Source organism: Engraulis encrasicolus, chromosome 3 (genome assembly GCF_034702125.1).
Source record: "Engraulis encrasicolus isolate BLACKSEA-1 chromosome 3, IST_EnEncr_1.0, whole genome shotgun sequence".
In the NCBI taxonomy this organism is placed as follows: Eukaryota; Metazoa; Chordata; class Actinopteri; order Clupeiformes; family Engraulidae; genus Engraulis; species Engraulis encrasicolus.
Window position 1 is genome coordinate 53,177,300 of NC_085859.1, and position 15,169 is coordinate 53,192,468.

At 43.6% G+C, this 15,169-nt stretch overlaps 1 protein-coding gene across 1 annotated transcript in view; it reads right to left on the bottom strand.

Annotated features, from left to right (window-relative positions):
- The window catches only part of lifra (LIF receptor subunit alpha a), a 28,236-nt gene extending 13,961 nt beyond the window's left edge, over positions 1 to 14,275 (bottom strand). The window contains exons 1-5 of the mRNA XM_063195696.1: positions 14,118 to 14,275; positions 5,638 to 5,817; positions 4,897 to 5,039; positions 2,496 to 2,655; positions 245 to 395 (exon numbers count right to left, since the gene is read on the bottom strand). Of these exons, the coding sequence (XP_063051766.1) occupies positions 245 to 395; positions 2,496 to 2,655; positions 4,897 to 5,039; positions 5,638 to 5,707 (524 nt within the window). The 5' untranslated portion in view covers positions 5,708 to 5,817; positions 14,118 to 14,275. The remainder of the gene's footprint in view (positions 1 to 244; positions 396 to 2,495; positions 2,656 to 4,896; positions 5,040 to 5,637; positions 5,818 to 14,117) is intronic.
- Between the last annotated feature and the right edge of the window lie 894 nt (positions 14,276 to 15,169).

A 15,169-nucleotide genomic window follows, 5' to 3' on the forward strand; every position in this document is an offset into this window, starting at 1 on the left:
CCCAATTGGGTCTGTACTGTGCCCAAACCCTGCACTGTGGGCCTATACTGTGGGCCCGGTACAGCACCTGGAACATATGGATTTTCAAGAAGGGAGAGGAGTTAATGTTACAGATGTTGTGAGGGAGTGAATTCCAGAATTTGGGAGCAGAGGTTTCAGTTGCTAGAATTCACTACTGTTTATCGTTGAGTAATATCATCAGTTGGTGGACCCCTGGGTCAGACAACAAGAAAGGGTAGAGTACCTGGTGGGTGTCATGACGCGGGACCTGTAGCGAATTTCCTCTAGCACTTCGCCCTCTCCCAGGATGCAACAGAAGGTGGTGCTGCTGCCCACCAAGACCACCTTGTCCTGCGGGTACATCTGAGCATCCGTGTTCTCTGGCATGTCCTTACCTACGGGAGGAGAGACAGAGGATGAGTCAGATCAAAAGATTATATTGTATTCTGACTTCGTTGTCCTGCGGGTCTCTCTGTCGTTACCTACAGGAGGAGAGAGGCAGGGAGATGAGACTGGATTTATTCGGTTTTTCATTTTTTTAAAAATGGATACACAAAGGATGAAAAAAACATAAATGGGTAGATGACGGATAGGCAGCAAAAAACATGTTTTTCACAAAACATTGTTTATGAGGGAAAAAAGTATATGTCTACATAGTGCAGAAATTAATCTTTCAAAAAATCCAAGTGGTCACAATGTTGGTCTATTCATTGATTATATATTTACGTTGATAAAGCAATTTGCTGAAAATATGTCCTTTGGTGTGACGTTAAGAAATAAATATATTAAGTAATGTAGAAATGGCTTGATGGAGTTTTCTGAACATTGTTACACTCTTCATATTTATTGCAATTTTTTAAAGTCTTAATTTAATGAGAAATTACCATTTAAGTATTTTTTTTTCCCATTAGATGTGAGATTATTAGAAACCTTCGAGGAAAAACAGGGATATCTTTCTTTTAAATGTTCAAAATTGTCCGAATTTATACTAACTTTTCAGGGACGATAATTTGTTCTTCCCTAATGCAATATTCAGTGTTTATCAAACATAATGTTTAGCTCCAACAAATATTTGAGCGTTTAAAACATGTCACACCGTAGGACATTCATGTCACGCTAAAGGACAGAAATGCAAAACTGAGCCAGAAACAAATATATCAACATGATTATTTTGTCTTTTGATCATAATATAATGTTGTAGTCAATATGGACCTACACTTTACACTTTTTTTACACTTTACACTTGACATTTTATATCATTTGACAGTATCAAAAATCAACAGCAAATATTCATCAACAATGCATCAAAGTATAAATTCCAAAGGCCAATAAAGGAATAAGTACTTTGTAATTTGAATACACAATATGTATCTAGTCAAACAACAAAACAAACCAAAAAATCTACTTTCAGTTGTTTTAAAAGCTATTTCTCAAATATCTAGTCCATTGGTGTGACCTGTTTGTCCTTTGGTGTGATACTCCAAAGTGTCACACCATAGGACTTTTACCATCACACCATAGGACTTTTACCATCACACCATAGGACTTTTGAGCTTTTGAGTTAATTTAAAGCCATGTGGTTGCCAACTGAAATACAATTTCACCTTTAGTAAGATGCATTTTCATACATCTACATAAGAAAAAAATATGAAAAATATACACTATTGTCAAAATGTATTTTATGGCTGTTACACCAAAGGACTACAAAACTAATACATCTTGTGGTAGCAAAACATAATTGATTGACTGAAGAACTCTGAGAGAAAAATCTAAAATCCACCCTTGCCATTGGCTTCTTAAGGGTCTAAAGTCACAATTTATGTACCGCTGGAGCTTCAACAATAGATAATTATCAAAAGAAATAACCAAAAATATGATGTCACACCACAGGACATTGTTTTCTGCGACAAAGTTTCATAAGTCCATACGGTCTCAGAAAAACAGGGAAAAAATTAAGCATTGCCACTTGCTAAAATAGACACCTTGAAAAACATGCCAGGGTTGTTTAGACAAATGACTGAGCTTTGATTATTTATTTAAAAATGTTTTAATATGGAGAACCAGGCTTGCCTCAGTCACACCATAGGACAAATGTGACATTTGACTCAAAATTAAGTATACTTATTTAAGCTCTGGATTTATTACACATTACTTTTTCACAACAACAACATTAGTTTAATCATTTAAAGCATTGACAATTTTGAAAGCATGAATTTCCTTAATTTTAAGAGCCTGCGACAGCAAAATTTACACGTCACGTCATCTACCCAAATACAAATATTTCCTTATCCATACCACATTAAAATTATACCTTTAACAACTGCATTTTCTCGGGGGATATACCCCCAAGCCCCCAACAACATGGGGTCTCTAAACTCTTTCTGTAAACTAGCAACACCCATGGAGGGGCCCTTTCTTGTTGTCTGGCCCAGGGGCCCATGGAGTCATAATACACCACTGCTTACATGCCAATCAAGTGCCCGTCCCTTGCTCACCCTCAGTGGTCTGGAAGTCGCTCCAGCCGCTGGTCCGGAGCTGGTCTTGGGAGCGGGAGCGAACCCTGATGGAGTGGGAGGTGCACTCAAGAGGCACCACGGAGGTCCAGTTCCAGTGGCAGACCCCGGACCTCTTCCCAGAACTCAGCTCCACCGTTTCCTGTGAAAACAGCAACACAGCACATCAAAAAAAAATCAGTAAATGCACGATGAGAGCAAAAGGAAAACTGTCAGCAGAAAAAAACATGCAGGTTTCCCCTTAAAAGTCTTTTGAGAACTTTGCCTGAAATGTGCATGCCATGGGCATTATTTTTTGAGAATTCAGCAGGTACGCACTGCAGACCACTTTTTCAGGACCACAGAAAGCAATACATGTGGTGTTCTTTATTAACACAGGCGTTGTCCGTTAATCATTTTAAGATAATGTGTTATTGCAAAGAAAGGCAGTTGCCCTTATCCCGTACGAGACACCCCAGTCCATCAAAGCCAAATGGTTTTGGCCTTGGTCTCCTCTCCGCTTCAAAGAACAGCTGCAGCCTCATGGTTTGGGGTTGGCCTTGGCATCGCAGGGTTGCAGGATCAAATCCCACACTAGCGGGAGGAAAGTGTGTGGTCTCCTGCTCTCCTCATCCATGGCTGAAGTGCACTTGAGCAAGGCATCTGGCCCCACATTACTCAAGGGACTCTACCCTGTTCCAAAAGTAAACCTAGTATATGGCTTTGAAGAATGGACGTCTACTAAGTGAAATGTACTGCAGTGTTTCCCACACATAGACCATTCTGCGGTGCAGCACCACAGAATGAAAACCAAGCGGGGGTGGGGTGGGGTGGGGGGCTGGATGGTGCTTAGCACTACACTATGCTACTTGGGCTATGGGAAATGGTGCACAGCAATGTAAAATCTGCTAGGTGGGAAGGTCCTTTGGTGCTAGTGTGCTATGTGCCAGTGTCCAGACACCCCCTATATGGTTAATGGAGGGCTATCATGCCACACCACAAAGGAATGAAGGGTATGCTGGAGGAAAACACTTGGCTGAGCAGGCCTTAGCTACAACTGTGCTGTGTGTTAATATAACAACCTGACAGCCCAATTTGCAGTCATTTAAGGCAGGGATTCCTAACCTTTTTTGACTTGAGTATCCTTCAAGTCTAAGCCTTTTTGTCATTCCACCTCACTCATGTTGCATCTCTGCCTCTCGTCTATCCAAATGTCCTTGTGCTCCATACTTTTGGTATCATTTTCGACATACCACCTGCAGTGTGTTCGTATACCCCTAGTGGTACACACATACCTCTTTGGGAAACATCCATTTAACCCCTTAGCGCAGAGCCTATGTTATAACCTTACTGTCATCAAAATTGCAAGGGCTATGTCCCAGTAATTTCATAGCAATGTTGTTATGATGTAGTAAAGTATTGTCAGTAAGTAGTGAATAGACCCGCCGGCGACCCCATCTGCAGTAAGAGGCCACCGTACAGAGACCCTGTAAACAGTCCCTGTAAAGCAACGTGGAGGAGTCTAGCTAGTAGTATGCAATTCAAACCAACAACCCTCCAACCCCACTACTAAATCCCCAAACCATCAAGTTCCTGTTGGGGCCATACACCTTCAATGGAACAAACTGGTCCCTCAGTGCCACATACTCATGGCAGAGGAATGTACAGGGTATGTTCCACAACTGCTGCTGCTGCTGCTGCTGCCGCCGGAGAGGTACAATGGTATAATTATTACGCTGTCAACCCATCACTTGTCATATCAACTTCAACACAAAAGGAGTGGTGGGAAAACTATGCATCGCTGCTGAAAGCTATTAGGTGTAGGAGGATGAAGACGTCAAGGAAGGATGGCTACGCCACTTCAAGGTGTGTCTGTGTGTCTGTTTCTGTGTGTGTGTGTGTGTGTGTGTGTGTGTGTCTGTTTCTGTGTGTGTGTGTGTGTGTGTGTGTGTGTGTGTATGTGCGTGTGACTGTACATGTGTGTGTCAAGGGTAGCACCCAGCACAAATAATTAAACCAGGAGGAAGAAGGCAACAAAAACAAACCAAGTTCAACGAGGGCAGAAACCAAAAACACCTAGCAGCAACGCCTAACCGTTAAAACAGCCTCACAAAACACTTCATGTGATTCACGTTGCCAGTTTCAACATAATAGGCTATTCACTCTGAGAAGCAGCACATAAAACGCATGCTAAAGATTCTACAGATCTTACAGTTTTAAAAAACAACTCTCACCTGCTGGTAAACAACACATCTCAAAACTAGTCGTTGTAGTATTGTACTAAGTTATATTATTGTACTAAGTTGTACTGATGTACTAATAAAATGCAAAATGAGGCATGCATGAGAATGAGATGCAATACAGTACATGTTGAGACGTTTCAAATGATTTCCTTTTTACTCACGTTAAAAATGACCTCCATAAACTCCGTGCGGTATATCTCGATGTCGAAGAAAGACTCGCGATCACACTGCCACGTGACCAACAGCGCCTGAGCGTCCAGGTCTTTCTCCAATCCCACCTGTTGAGGTACACCAAGCGGGGAACCTGGAAGGGGCAAGAACGTCATGACAGATAGATTGAGTACACCAAGTGGGGAGCCTGAAAGGAGATGTGATGGCATTACATGACATGGTAGCACATACTTTTCTCTCAATTGTCATGATAAGCATGCTTGACCAAGAATGGAGCTGACAAATTACAAATAAAATACACTATACACATCCAGTTTATACTGTAAATTGTCCTCACAAGTGTCACCTATGATCTTGAGAGTGACTGGGGCGCACAAACAATAACATACCAACACGTCCATCTTATATAGGCTACTGCAGATTGTCCACATAAGGACAACTTGCTGTCTGTGACACTGGGACACACAAAACACAACACACAGTACATAGACACACATGGCACATACTGTCCGTTGTCCACATAAGCATCACTTACTATCTTGAGAGCGCCCGGGGCTCACAGACAACAACATACTGTACCGTACATACAAATCCAGCATACAGACCACTGTCCTTCGTCCTCATGAGGACAACTTGCCATCTTGAAAGAGACTGGCTCTGACAGACAGACACAGACAACACACATAAACATCCAGCACATACTGTCTATTGTCTCCATAGGCCTCACTTACCATCTTGAGCCAGGCTGGGGCTCGCCATCAGCAGCAGACACCACAGGACGTGAAGCAGCATGGAAGACATGACAGCTCAGGGTGACGGGATGAGGCAGACGGGACGGTTGTCCGGCAGCGGTTAGTGAACCGTGGCGTAGGTTAGAGACAGAAGACTGCTCTAGTGGAGACGTTCCACTCCTGTTTAAACAAAAAAAAGTACAAATAAAGAAAAGGAAAAAATAGGGGGGGGGTGTCTGAATCATGAAAGGATGGAGAAAATCATGAGAGGGTGACTAGCGGGTATGAACACATGGCACGCACTGAGACAGCCAGGTTCTCCACGAGAGTCCAATTTGAACTGGGCAGGGCTCTAGTCAGACAGGCCCTCGTTCATCAAGAGAAGCAGAGAAGGAGATAAAGTAAAAAAAAAAAAAACACTACACAACGGCCCTGATGAGAGATGTGCAGAACAGTACTGTGATTAGACTCACGCCTCATTTACATGAAAACCGGATACTTTAAGGCTCCACCACCCACTCACTCTATTGGGCAAAGAGCGGGTGATGAGAGGTGGTGGTGGTGAGTGATGGATGGATGTTGGTTGAGAAGGGGCGGGGGGTTGGTTTAACCAAATATCTTCAATTTACCATCAACCATCTCTATTTTTTTCTGACGTTCCGAGCAGAACTGTTGGAACAGATTTTGCACAGTCAGCTCTCTCCCTTCCTTGTCTTGACCCTGTGTGTGTGTGTGAGTGTGTGTGTGTGTGTGTGTGTGTGTGTGTGTGTGTGTGTGTGTGTGTGTGTGTGTGTGTGTCTGTGTCTGTGTCTGTGTTCCCATTTGAGTTTGTGTGTGTGTGAGAGTGTGTGTGCACTGCTTGCAATGTGTTAATCTGTAAAAGTCAGTCATCTCAGGTCTACACTACTAACAACATTGTTTAGTAAGGGCCACAGGCTGAAGGCTCAAGCCAGTCAAACTCACTTTGCTACGGCCCAGTTCCACGAAGACCTCAGTCAAGCGATGTAAGTTACTGCTCGGCAGGAACCACCCTCCTGTGCTGCTCTAGTGCTAAACCCCCTGACCAAGCACAAATATGCGGAGGTGTGTGTGTGTTTGTGTCAATAATTCACCATGCCATGCCTCGCTGCTGCTGTTCAGTCATGCTCACAGGAATTCTCATTCCGCCATGCCTGGGCAGAGCAGCAAAAAATCTTTTTGTCAAATACACTACATGTTTATTATAATGTAGGAACTCAATGCATATTTGACTTTTTATCGTATTTCTATGCATGTGGAAAGAGAAGAAATAGAAAAGAAATAGAAGAAAAAGAGATTTAAATACGCAGTAATAATAATGTGATTATAATTTCAATGCGCGACTTACTTTTTACAGTATTTCTAAGCATGTGACAAAAGGAAGGATAATGGCAGTATTTGCATATACAATGTAATTTCTGTATGTAAATGTTTGCTAAGCATAGCTTGAACAAAGAGAGACACCATACTGTAACTTGCACAATTTGCAGTGAAATGCAGAGAAAGTTTCAAGTGGTTCATTCCATAACTATTCTGAAATAAAAGGACCCAATGCCACAGCCCTGGTGGCTGCTTCTTTCTCATGTTAAGAGGCTCTCATTTCTTCTCCATTGATATACAGTAGTCCTATCCTAACTCCAACACGTGTACTAGTTTTATTCTCAAGAAGATACCAAAAACAGTCAATATTTACACAAAATGTCACTCAATGTGCTTAAGAATAAAGAAAAGAGAAGAAAAGAACCTATATTGTGTTATAGATAGTGTGTGATTAGCTAACTATCACCAAAGGCAGATGAGAATAAAGCTGTTTATAACTTTCTTTTAAAACAAGATACTGTTGGGGCAGTTCTAATTTGGACAGGGAGTTGGTTCCAGCATTTTGCAGCATAATGCCTAAATGCCATTTCACCCTGTTTTACTGAAGAAAGATGGTTCATAATAACAAGAAGAAACAGTGGAGGGGAAAACTATGGGTGGTTTTGCCGTTTGCAGCTTTCCGTAAAAAAAAAGAACAAAGAAAGGAAAACACAAGCACTATGCAATGTGTGAAGGCTCAGCATGTCTGCACAATTAGCGGTTAGGCCTATTTACTTTGTGTTACGAGTGTTTAGGCGAATAATTCCCGAAAGCACCAAACAAGTGGCTCTTGCGAAACGGAGGGTGCCAAAAAAAGAAGGCTATTCTTGCCTGACAAAAAGCCCTTACATAGAGACATTCTTTGCATCCATACAGAACCAGGGCCAACTCAAGTCACTCACTGAAACAGAGGAGAGCTGTTCTGAATATCTTCTTTTATTTAAATTGGGTAACACTTTATTTTAGGGATACATCTATTAGCACTTGTACATACAATGTTCCTGTATAAGTAACTTGTAAGGCAAAATCAAACATTTGCTAGGCATGTATTCGCAAATGTCTTGTTCATGCACAATAAGGGATTTATTACGAATTTAACCTTAGTAAGGACCTAGTAGGCCTTAGCGTTTGCTTAGTACATGCCTTACAAGTTACTTGTACAGGCAGTAACATTGTATGTATTAGTGCTTATAGATGTATCCCTAAAATAAAGTGTTACCTTAAATTGTTCTAGTTTTTCTTGGAAGTTATTGGATATCATAGTTTGAGAGGACATGGGAAAGCAATGGAAGAGAGAGACAGGGTAAGATCGGGAAGCAATCACAGCCAGAATTGAACCCGGGTCTCTGGCATAAACAGTCAATGCCCTATCCGTCTGGGCCACAGCCAAGGCCCTGAATCTGTAATATCAGTTATGACCTCGTACTGTCAATACACTTCTCTGTATTCTCTTCCCAATAGAGGGGGAATGCAATACTGCAATGCACTATACTGTAACAACAGCTAAGGTTTCATTGCCTGGAAGAAGGCAGAAAAAAATCTGCAGTTTCGACAGCAATACGGATGAGGAGAGGTGGGCTGAGGTTCAGTGGTGTCCTATGTTTGGGTCATCAGGATGGAAGGTCAGGGTGTGTTTGTGCGTGTGTGTGTGTGTGTGTGTGTGTGCGTGTGTGTGTGTGTACACGTGTCTTCGTTTCTGTGTGTACATGCCTGTGTGTGTGTGTGTGTGTGTGTGTGTGTGTGTGTGTGTGTGTGTGTGTGTGTGTGTGTGTGTGTGTGTGTGTGTGTGTGTGTGTGTGTGTGTCAGACAGGAAACCAGGCCGCGCCGTGAATCGGTAGTCCAGTCCACCCACGCACCCACCTGAAGAAACCGAGACAGACAAAAGCTCCTGTGATACCTGGCCGGGGCTCTAAGTCTGCAGTGCACTAGCAGTGGGGGAGCTGGGAAAGGAAATTCTCAGTGACTTCAAAAAAAAGGGAAGGAGATGGCTTTTCCAGAACACACAAACACACAGCATGATTCAAGATCCTTCCACACGACCGTAAGAACAACACTCGCTCAGACATCTTCCAATTCATGGTGATGGTAGATTCATAAAAAAGGACGAGAATGTGAATGGACGACACACATTTTGATGAAAGAACATAATTATTACACCGTTACTATCATCACACTCTGGGCCTTTTAAATGAAATCCTCAGTGAGTGAATAACGGGATGGCCACCGCTATTCCAAAACACTCAAACACAAACAAACACGCTCGCATGCACACGCACAATAAACACACAAAGACACATAAACAGTCACACACACAGAATGATTCAAGTTCCAGCCGCGCCAGTGAAAAAACAACATTGGCCTTCCTGGGAAGTGCAAGTATGCCTGGGCTGGACCTCTTGTGAGGAGGAGAAGGAGGAAGGTGACTACACACACACACACACGCACGCACGCACGCACACACACACACACACACTGACACACAAGAAACTGCACAGATGGCGGCAGACCAAAATCTCTGAAAGAAATGGAAAGCCCCAGATTCACTTCACTTTGCTTTCACTTTTAGAAAGTGGGGTGGTGGGGTTAGTCGGGGTCCAAGTAGTTTCATTTTCACACTGAAAACATCTTGACAAGCCTAAACTTGAGTTGAACTTTGATTGTTATCGCTTTCCCAATCAGGATCACATAAAGCCATAGTGAGAGGGAGGCACTCACTTGTCTCCTGATTTCCAGGCACGACTGTACACATAAAATACACACACACATCAAAATCTTGATAGCCTGAGAGTGTTGTGGTGCAGCTACAGTAAGTACGCTAAGGCACACAACCACATAATGGGCTCTCCCGGCATGGCCATGGGGACCCAGGTTCAAGTCTGTCCTGGGTCATTTCCCCACCATCTCTCTCTCCCTCCCTTTCTATCTCTTTCTCTCTCTCTCTCTCTCTCTCTCTCTCTCTCAGTCTCTCTTCCTGTCCTGTCCCAGTCTCTACCGTCCTATCCACAATAAAGGCACAAAGGCCCACACAAAATACAGTATATATTTAAAACAACCAAATCTTGGCAATGGTTCAACTTCCCTGGCTCTCCAGCTGTATATTTCAATGTGGCCAATGTGGTGAAAGGGCACTACAGGGCTTAGCTTACTTGTTTATCGGTCAGTCAGACATTAGCGACTGGAATTCCATTAGAGCCTGGCAGCCCATACACATGCAAGCACGCACGCACAATCACACGCACAGACACACACAGGGGCGTGTGCGCACAAACGCGCGCACACACACACACGCAGAGACTTAAGTCCACATTTCTGTAAGAGCGAACAGAACACCTGAGTGGCATCTGGTGCTTGGCGGGCCTGCCAGACAGTCTGCCCTGAGGCTGGAGCTGCCCGTCTGTGCCCACCACCAACCCAGGGATTAATAGCGTCTTTTAAAAGTAAATAAATATATATTTTTAAAGAAACAAAAAAAACACAAGCCCAGGCTATGCACTCAAGGTGGTCTGGGGACCGAAAGCTTGGAAATCAAAACTTGTGGTGTGCCCCGAGGAAGGTCTTTGACTAAAAAGCATGGCAAGTATAAAAGAACAAAAATGATTTAAGTCTGCAGATATTTTTCTTTCAATAATCAAAACTTGCTGAAAGGATTTTAACGGTGCAGACAATTTAGCCTACAGACTTCAAGATTTCCAGGGTTTTTTTTTTGTATATTTGACTCCTTCCGAAAGTGAGCAGTCCAGGGAGTGTATATACACAATAGCAATGGTAAGTAATTGCATTGCAACCAACTACAAACTAGTTCACAACTCCAGTACATGTATAATATACATGCATGGTTTTGGGAAAACAGCAAGACAGCAGGCAGCCACCATGGTTAATTGGCCGTGGGTCTGTGGAACCACATTTCTCCCGGAGAGAGGCTGTGGTGGGTTTCAACGGCCTCCAGAGACAGGCAGGCGGCGGGCAGGGCAGGGCAGGGCAGTGAAGGCCCATGCTCTCCAGCCAGCCTGCCAGCCAGGCATCAGTCACCCAGTCACTCTGCTCTACTCTGCTGTGCGCTGCCTATCCCAGTGCAGTCTACCCAGGCCTGATCCTCCTCCCTCTATTCAATCCCTCACGCAGGAAGAGGGGAAACAAGGCTGCAATTTTCCCTTCTCTGCGTCTCTCTCTCTCTCTCTCTCTCTCTCTCTCTCTCTCTCTCTCAAGAAAAGTCACAGTAGAGTGTGGATTGTGAAATGAATCGTCTGTGTGTGCGTGTGTGTGTATCTGTTTCTGTGTGTCTGCTTCTGTGTGTGTGTGTGTGTGCGTGTGGGTGTGTGTGTGTGTGTGTGTGTGTGTGTGTGTGTGTGTGTCTGTGTCTGTGTCTGTTTCTGTGTGTCTACTTGTGTGTCCATGTGTGTGTGTGCTTTTCTCAGTGTGCTGAAAGACTGAAATGGCCTTGTGCATTGCCAGGCTCTGAGCATTGACAGCGAATGCAGGCCTGCAGGCAGCCTCACAGTTTAAATGTCGCTGCCTGCAACTTTGCAACCATCGGCCATTTTGACTGCTAGCCCTGCACCTGTTGTTGGACCGAGGGAACAGCAAATCGGTGAGAATAGCTCTGCTCCAACAAGTGCGTATTCATTCACACAAAACTGCACAAGGGCACATTCAACACAGAAGCCTCGGGAGTAAAGAACAAGTTACACATTCCGAACCCCCAGTCTTCCCATAAAAAAACACCTCATTTCGCTTTTCTCCCGGGGAATTATTTCCCACAAAGCCAAGGGTGATTGTCGAATGTGAACTTGTGTTTCACAATTTTGCCCCCTCAACTGTGTGTGTGTGTGTGTGTGTGTGTGTGTGTGTGTGTGTGTGTGTGTGTGTGTGTGTGTGTGTGTGTGTGTGTGCGCGTGTGCGTGTGTTTGTGTGTGTGTGTGTATGTGTGTGGGTTGCATAAGCATGGATGTGCTGTGGATGTCTGCAAGTGTGTGTGTGTTTGTACGTCTGCAAGTATGTGTTTGTGTTTGCTTATGTGTGCATCTAGGCAAGAAAGAAAGAAAGAAAGAAAGAAAGAAAGAAAGACAGAAAGACAGAAAGAAAGAAAGAAAAGAAAAGATGGGAGGAGGGCTGGAAGAGAGAGAGAAATGATGAGCTGGGAGAGGAGCATTGGGGCCGCAGCGATGAGAGCCAGTCCCTGTCTCCTTCCCTGTACTAACCACAGATGGGCTCTGTGTGGCTTGCATTAAATATTTACACCCTGGCTGGCCATTCGCGGAAATGACAACAACATTCACAGTCAATAATTTACACAAGCACAATCTGCACATTTGCAAACCGTGGCAGTAGGACAGTCTTCCTACTTCCTACATTTAGGTGCATCGCATTGCCTCCTTTCTCTGGAATCACAATTTGCACATAATCCTAAACACACAAAGGGCCACTGTAGGAATTAGCTGCTGGACTATGCTGCATATAGGTGCCTCAATTTGAATTTTGAGTGATGACATAACATGCAGCCTCTTGCGGCAGATGGGGTTGCCGGCGGGCCCATTCACTATTTGCTGAAAATACTCAACTACATCCTAACAACATTGCTATGACAGTACAGAGAGCCGTAACAGATTAAGACATATCCATTACAACTTTGGTGACACTAAGGTTATAACATAGGTTATAACATAATAACACTAAGGGGTTAAGCACAAATAAAAACAAAGGCAAACTCAACCCACACATTTGACTATCCTTCCTTATAAAATTGTTGTACTGCAGGTTCTAACAGGTTTTTTTCTGCGTCACATTTCAACTCATTTCAAACTGTGTTACTTCAAGCAACAGATTGTAACACTGAAACGACAAATGGTCGCAACACCCCTCACATCTGGGCTTGCATGGGGAGACAGGTTCGAGTCCGGCCTGAGTCATATCCCAATCCTACCCTGTCCCTCTCTCCCACTGATTTCCTCTCACCATCTTCTACTGTCCTGTCTAGATAAAGGCGAAAATGGCCAAAATCAAATATTTAAAAAAAAAAGAATAATAATGGTAAAGCATTGAGCAAGTACATGTTGTGCCTGACTACAGCAATGACCAAGAAATGGCATAAACATCTGGAGCTTAGCATGGACAGAAGGTGTGTGGGGGGGGAGTCTGTCAATGAAAACTATATTTTGTAGACCAAGTTAAATCCATCTTTCTGTGGTGGAGGTGAGGGAACAAACAAGGTACTAAATGTTGGTACCTGTTGCTTACGAATGACACACTATGCAAACTTTCAGGGCTTCAAAATACGAGCCAAAGATATATTTCTAGATGTGCATCACATAGGGAAGTCTCTCTCCTCAGGTGAAAGCTGGAGTGTCCGAGTTGTCACGATGCAACCGACACGCAGCACCCCTGCGTAGGCCGATGACAGGGAAGGGAGAAATAGGGGGGCGAAAACTATGGATTGAACCCCCCTGTTTTTTCCAAGCTTTCTATATAACATGTATTTGCCAATGTATGCATTTTACAGAAAAGACAAATTGTTGGATACAAGTGTAGGCCTACAACAGTGATACACATCATTCGATAACACAATCTGCAGTCTGTGCGTTATGGCGATGTATTTTATCTGTCCATTTTGGTTACTTTGGCATAGGCCATAAAACTGGGGGACAAGAGAGACCACGACCACCCTTACATGGCAATGCATTACCTTTGTTAGACCTTATATAAATCACACAGACGCCATAAGTTGTTGCCAGATGTAGAGCTAAGTAATCAAGATGATGGCCACATGATATGACACATGTCACCAACAACAAAAATGCGCATGACCGTGTGAACGCAAAGTTGGTTTCAGAAAATGAACTGGCAAACCATCACGCATTATCAAATCTAAACGGAGGCAATTATTTTCCCATCTATTTTCCTTTTTTCTTCTTCTTCAAATGCCGAGCTGACCCCACATCACCACCACCCACATCTCCGACGCAACACTGAAAAACATTACAATGGACATGCTGTTATGTACCAGATCTGCTATCCGCTAGTCCAGCCATCTCCCTCTCCCAGGGATAAAACGGCTAGTGGCTAACATTAGCAGGCTTTATAAATAGGCGTCAATCTTTATGCTTACCCGTGGGAATAACCCCTCGTATCCTTATTCCACAAGGTTATGACCAAATAATGTCTACACAGCAGGTTTGAAATATCCGATAAGGATGAATTAACGTGTATTTCCCTGCTGCGTACATGTTACCGTACTTCTACACAGCACGTCCGTCTCCTTGTTGGTATTCCCAGAATTAGGAGCCTAGGAAGAGCAGGCGGGGCTGGGGGTGGGGCCGAGAGCTGACGCTTTGTGGCTTCCAGTAACCAGCCAACTGGCATAATCCAATACAACAACTTAGAAATGTACCCCCCTTATCATATTCATATGATTCTCAGCGCCGTTTAGGCCTATTTATCGTCGTCACTCAACTGAAATAATAATGGCACTTATAACTTGGTCTATTTATATGCCAAAGATGCGCACTAGCCTAGGCCAATATTTTAAGCTATTTTAGACGTTTATGATAAAACCAAATACATTGTAAGAAGTTGGACTTCGTTTTGGATGAGGACCATGGCTGTGTTGATAGATGGACCTGGAGGAGTATTTTTCTTCATTTGTGTACGCTAGGGCAAAATGGAATGAACTGGGCCCTCAGTGCCAAGTAGGCCTAAAACATCAGTGATGAATGAAATATGCCAACACACGCGCGCGCGCACACACACACACACACACACACACACACACACACACACACACACACACACACACACACTACTCCTTCGGTGGGAAGTAGGAATTGCTATGCATAATTGCGCAATATATTTTGATTTTTAAAAATTAATTCCATCCTCAATAAGTCCAGCTTCAAATTTACTGGATCTTCCCAACATCAAGTCCTGTAGCCTTATCTCCTCCAAGACTCCATATCCCCTCCATTGGGGCTTGCCTTGCATTTGCCTTATAGTATTATTCAGCTGAAGTCTACGGCAGGCAATGATGTTGCATCCACGAGGAGAGAGACACTTTTACATGCATACAGGATCGACTGCATATGTTCTATCGTGCGCATCTGGAACATGTTCTCGTGCGCCACGAAGAGAGTGTTTCATGCATTTCTCCTTTCACTTCTGAAA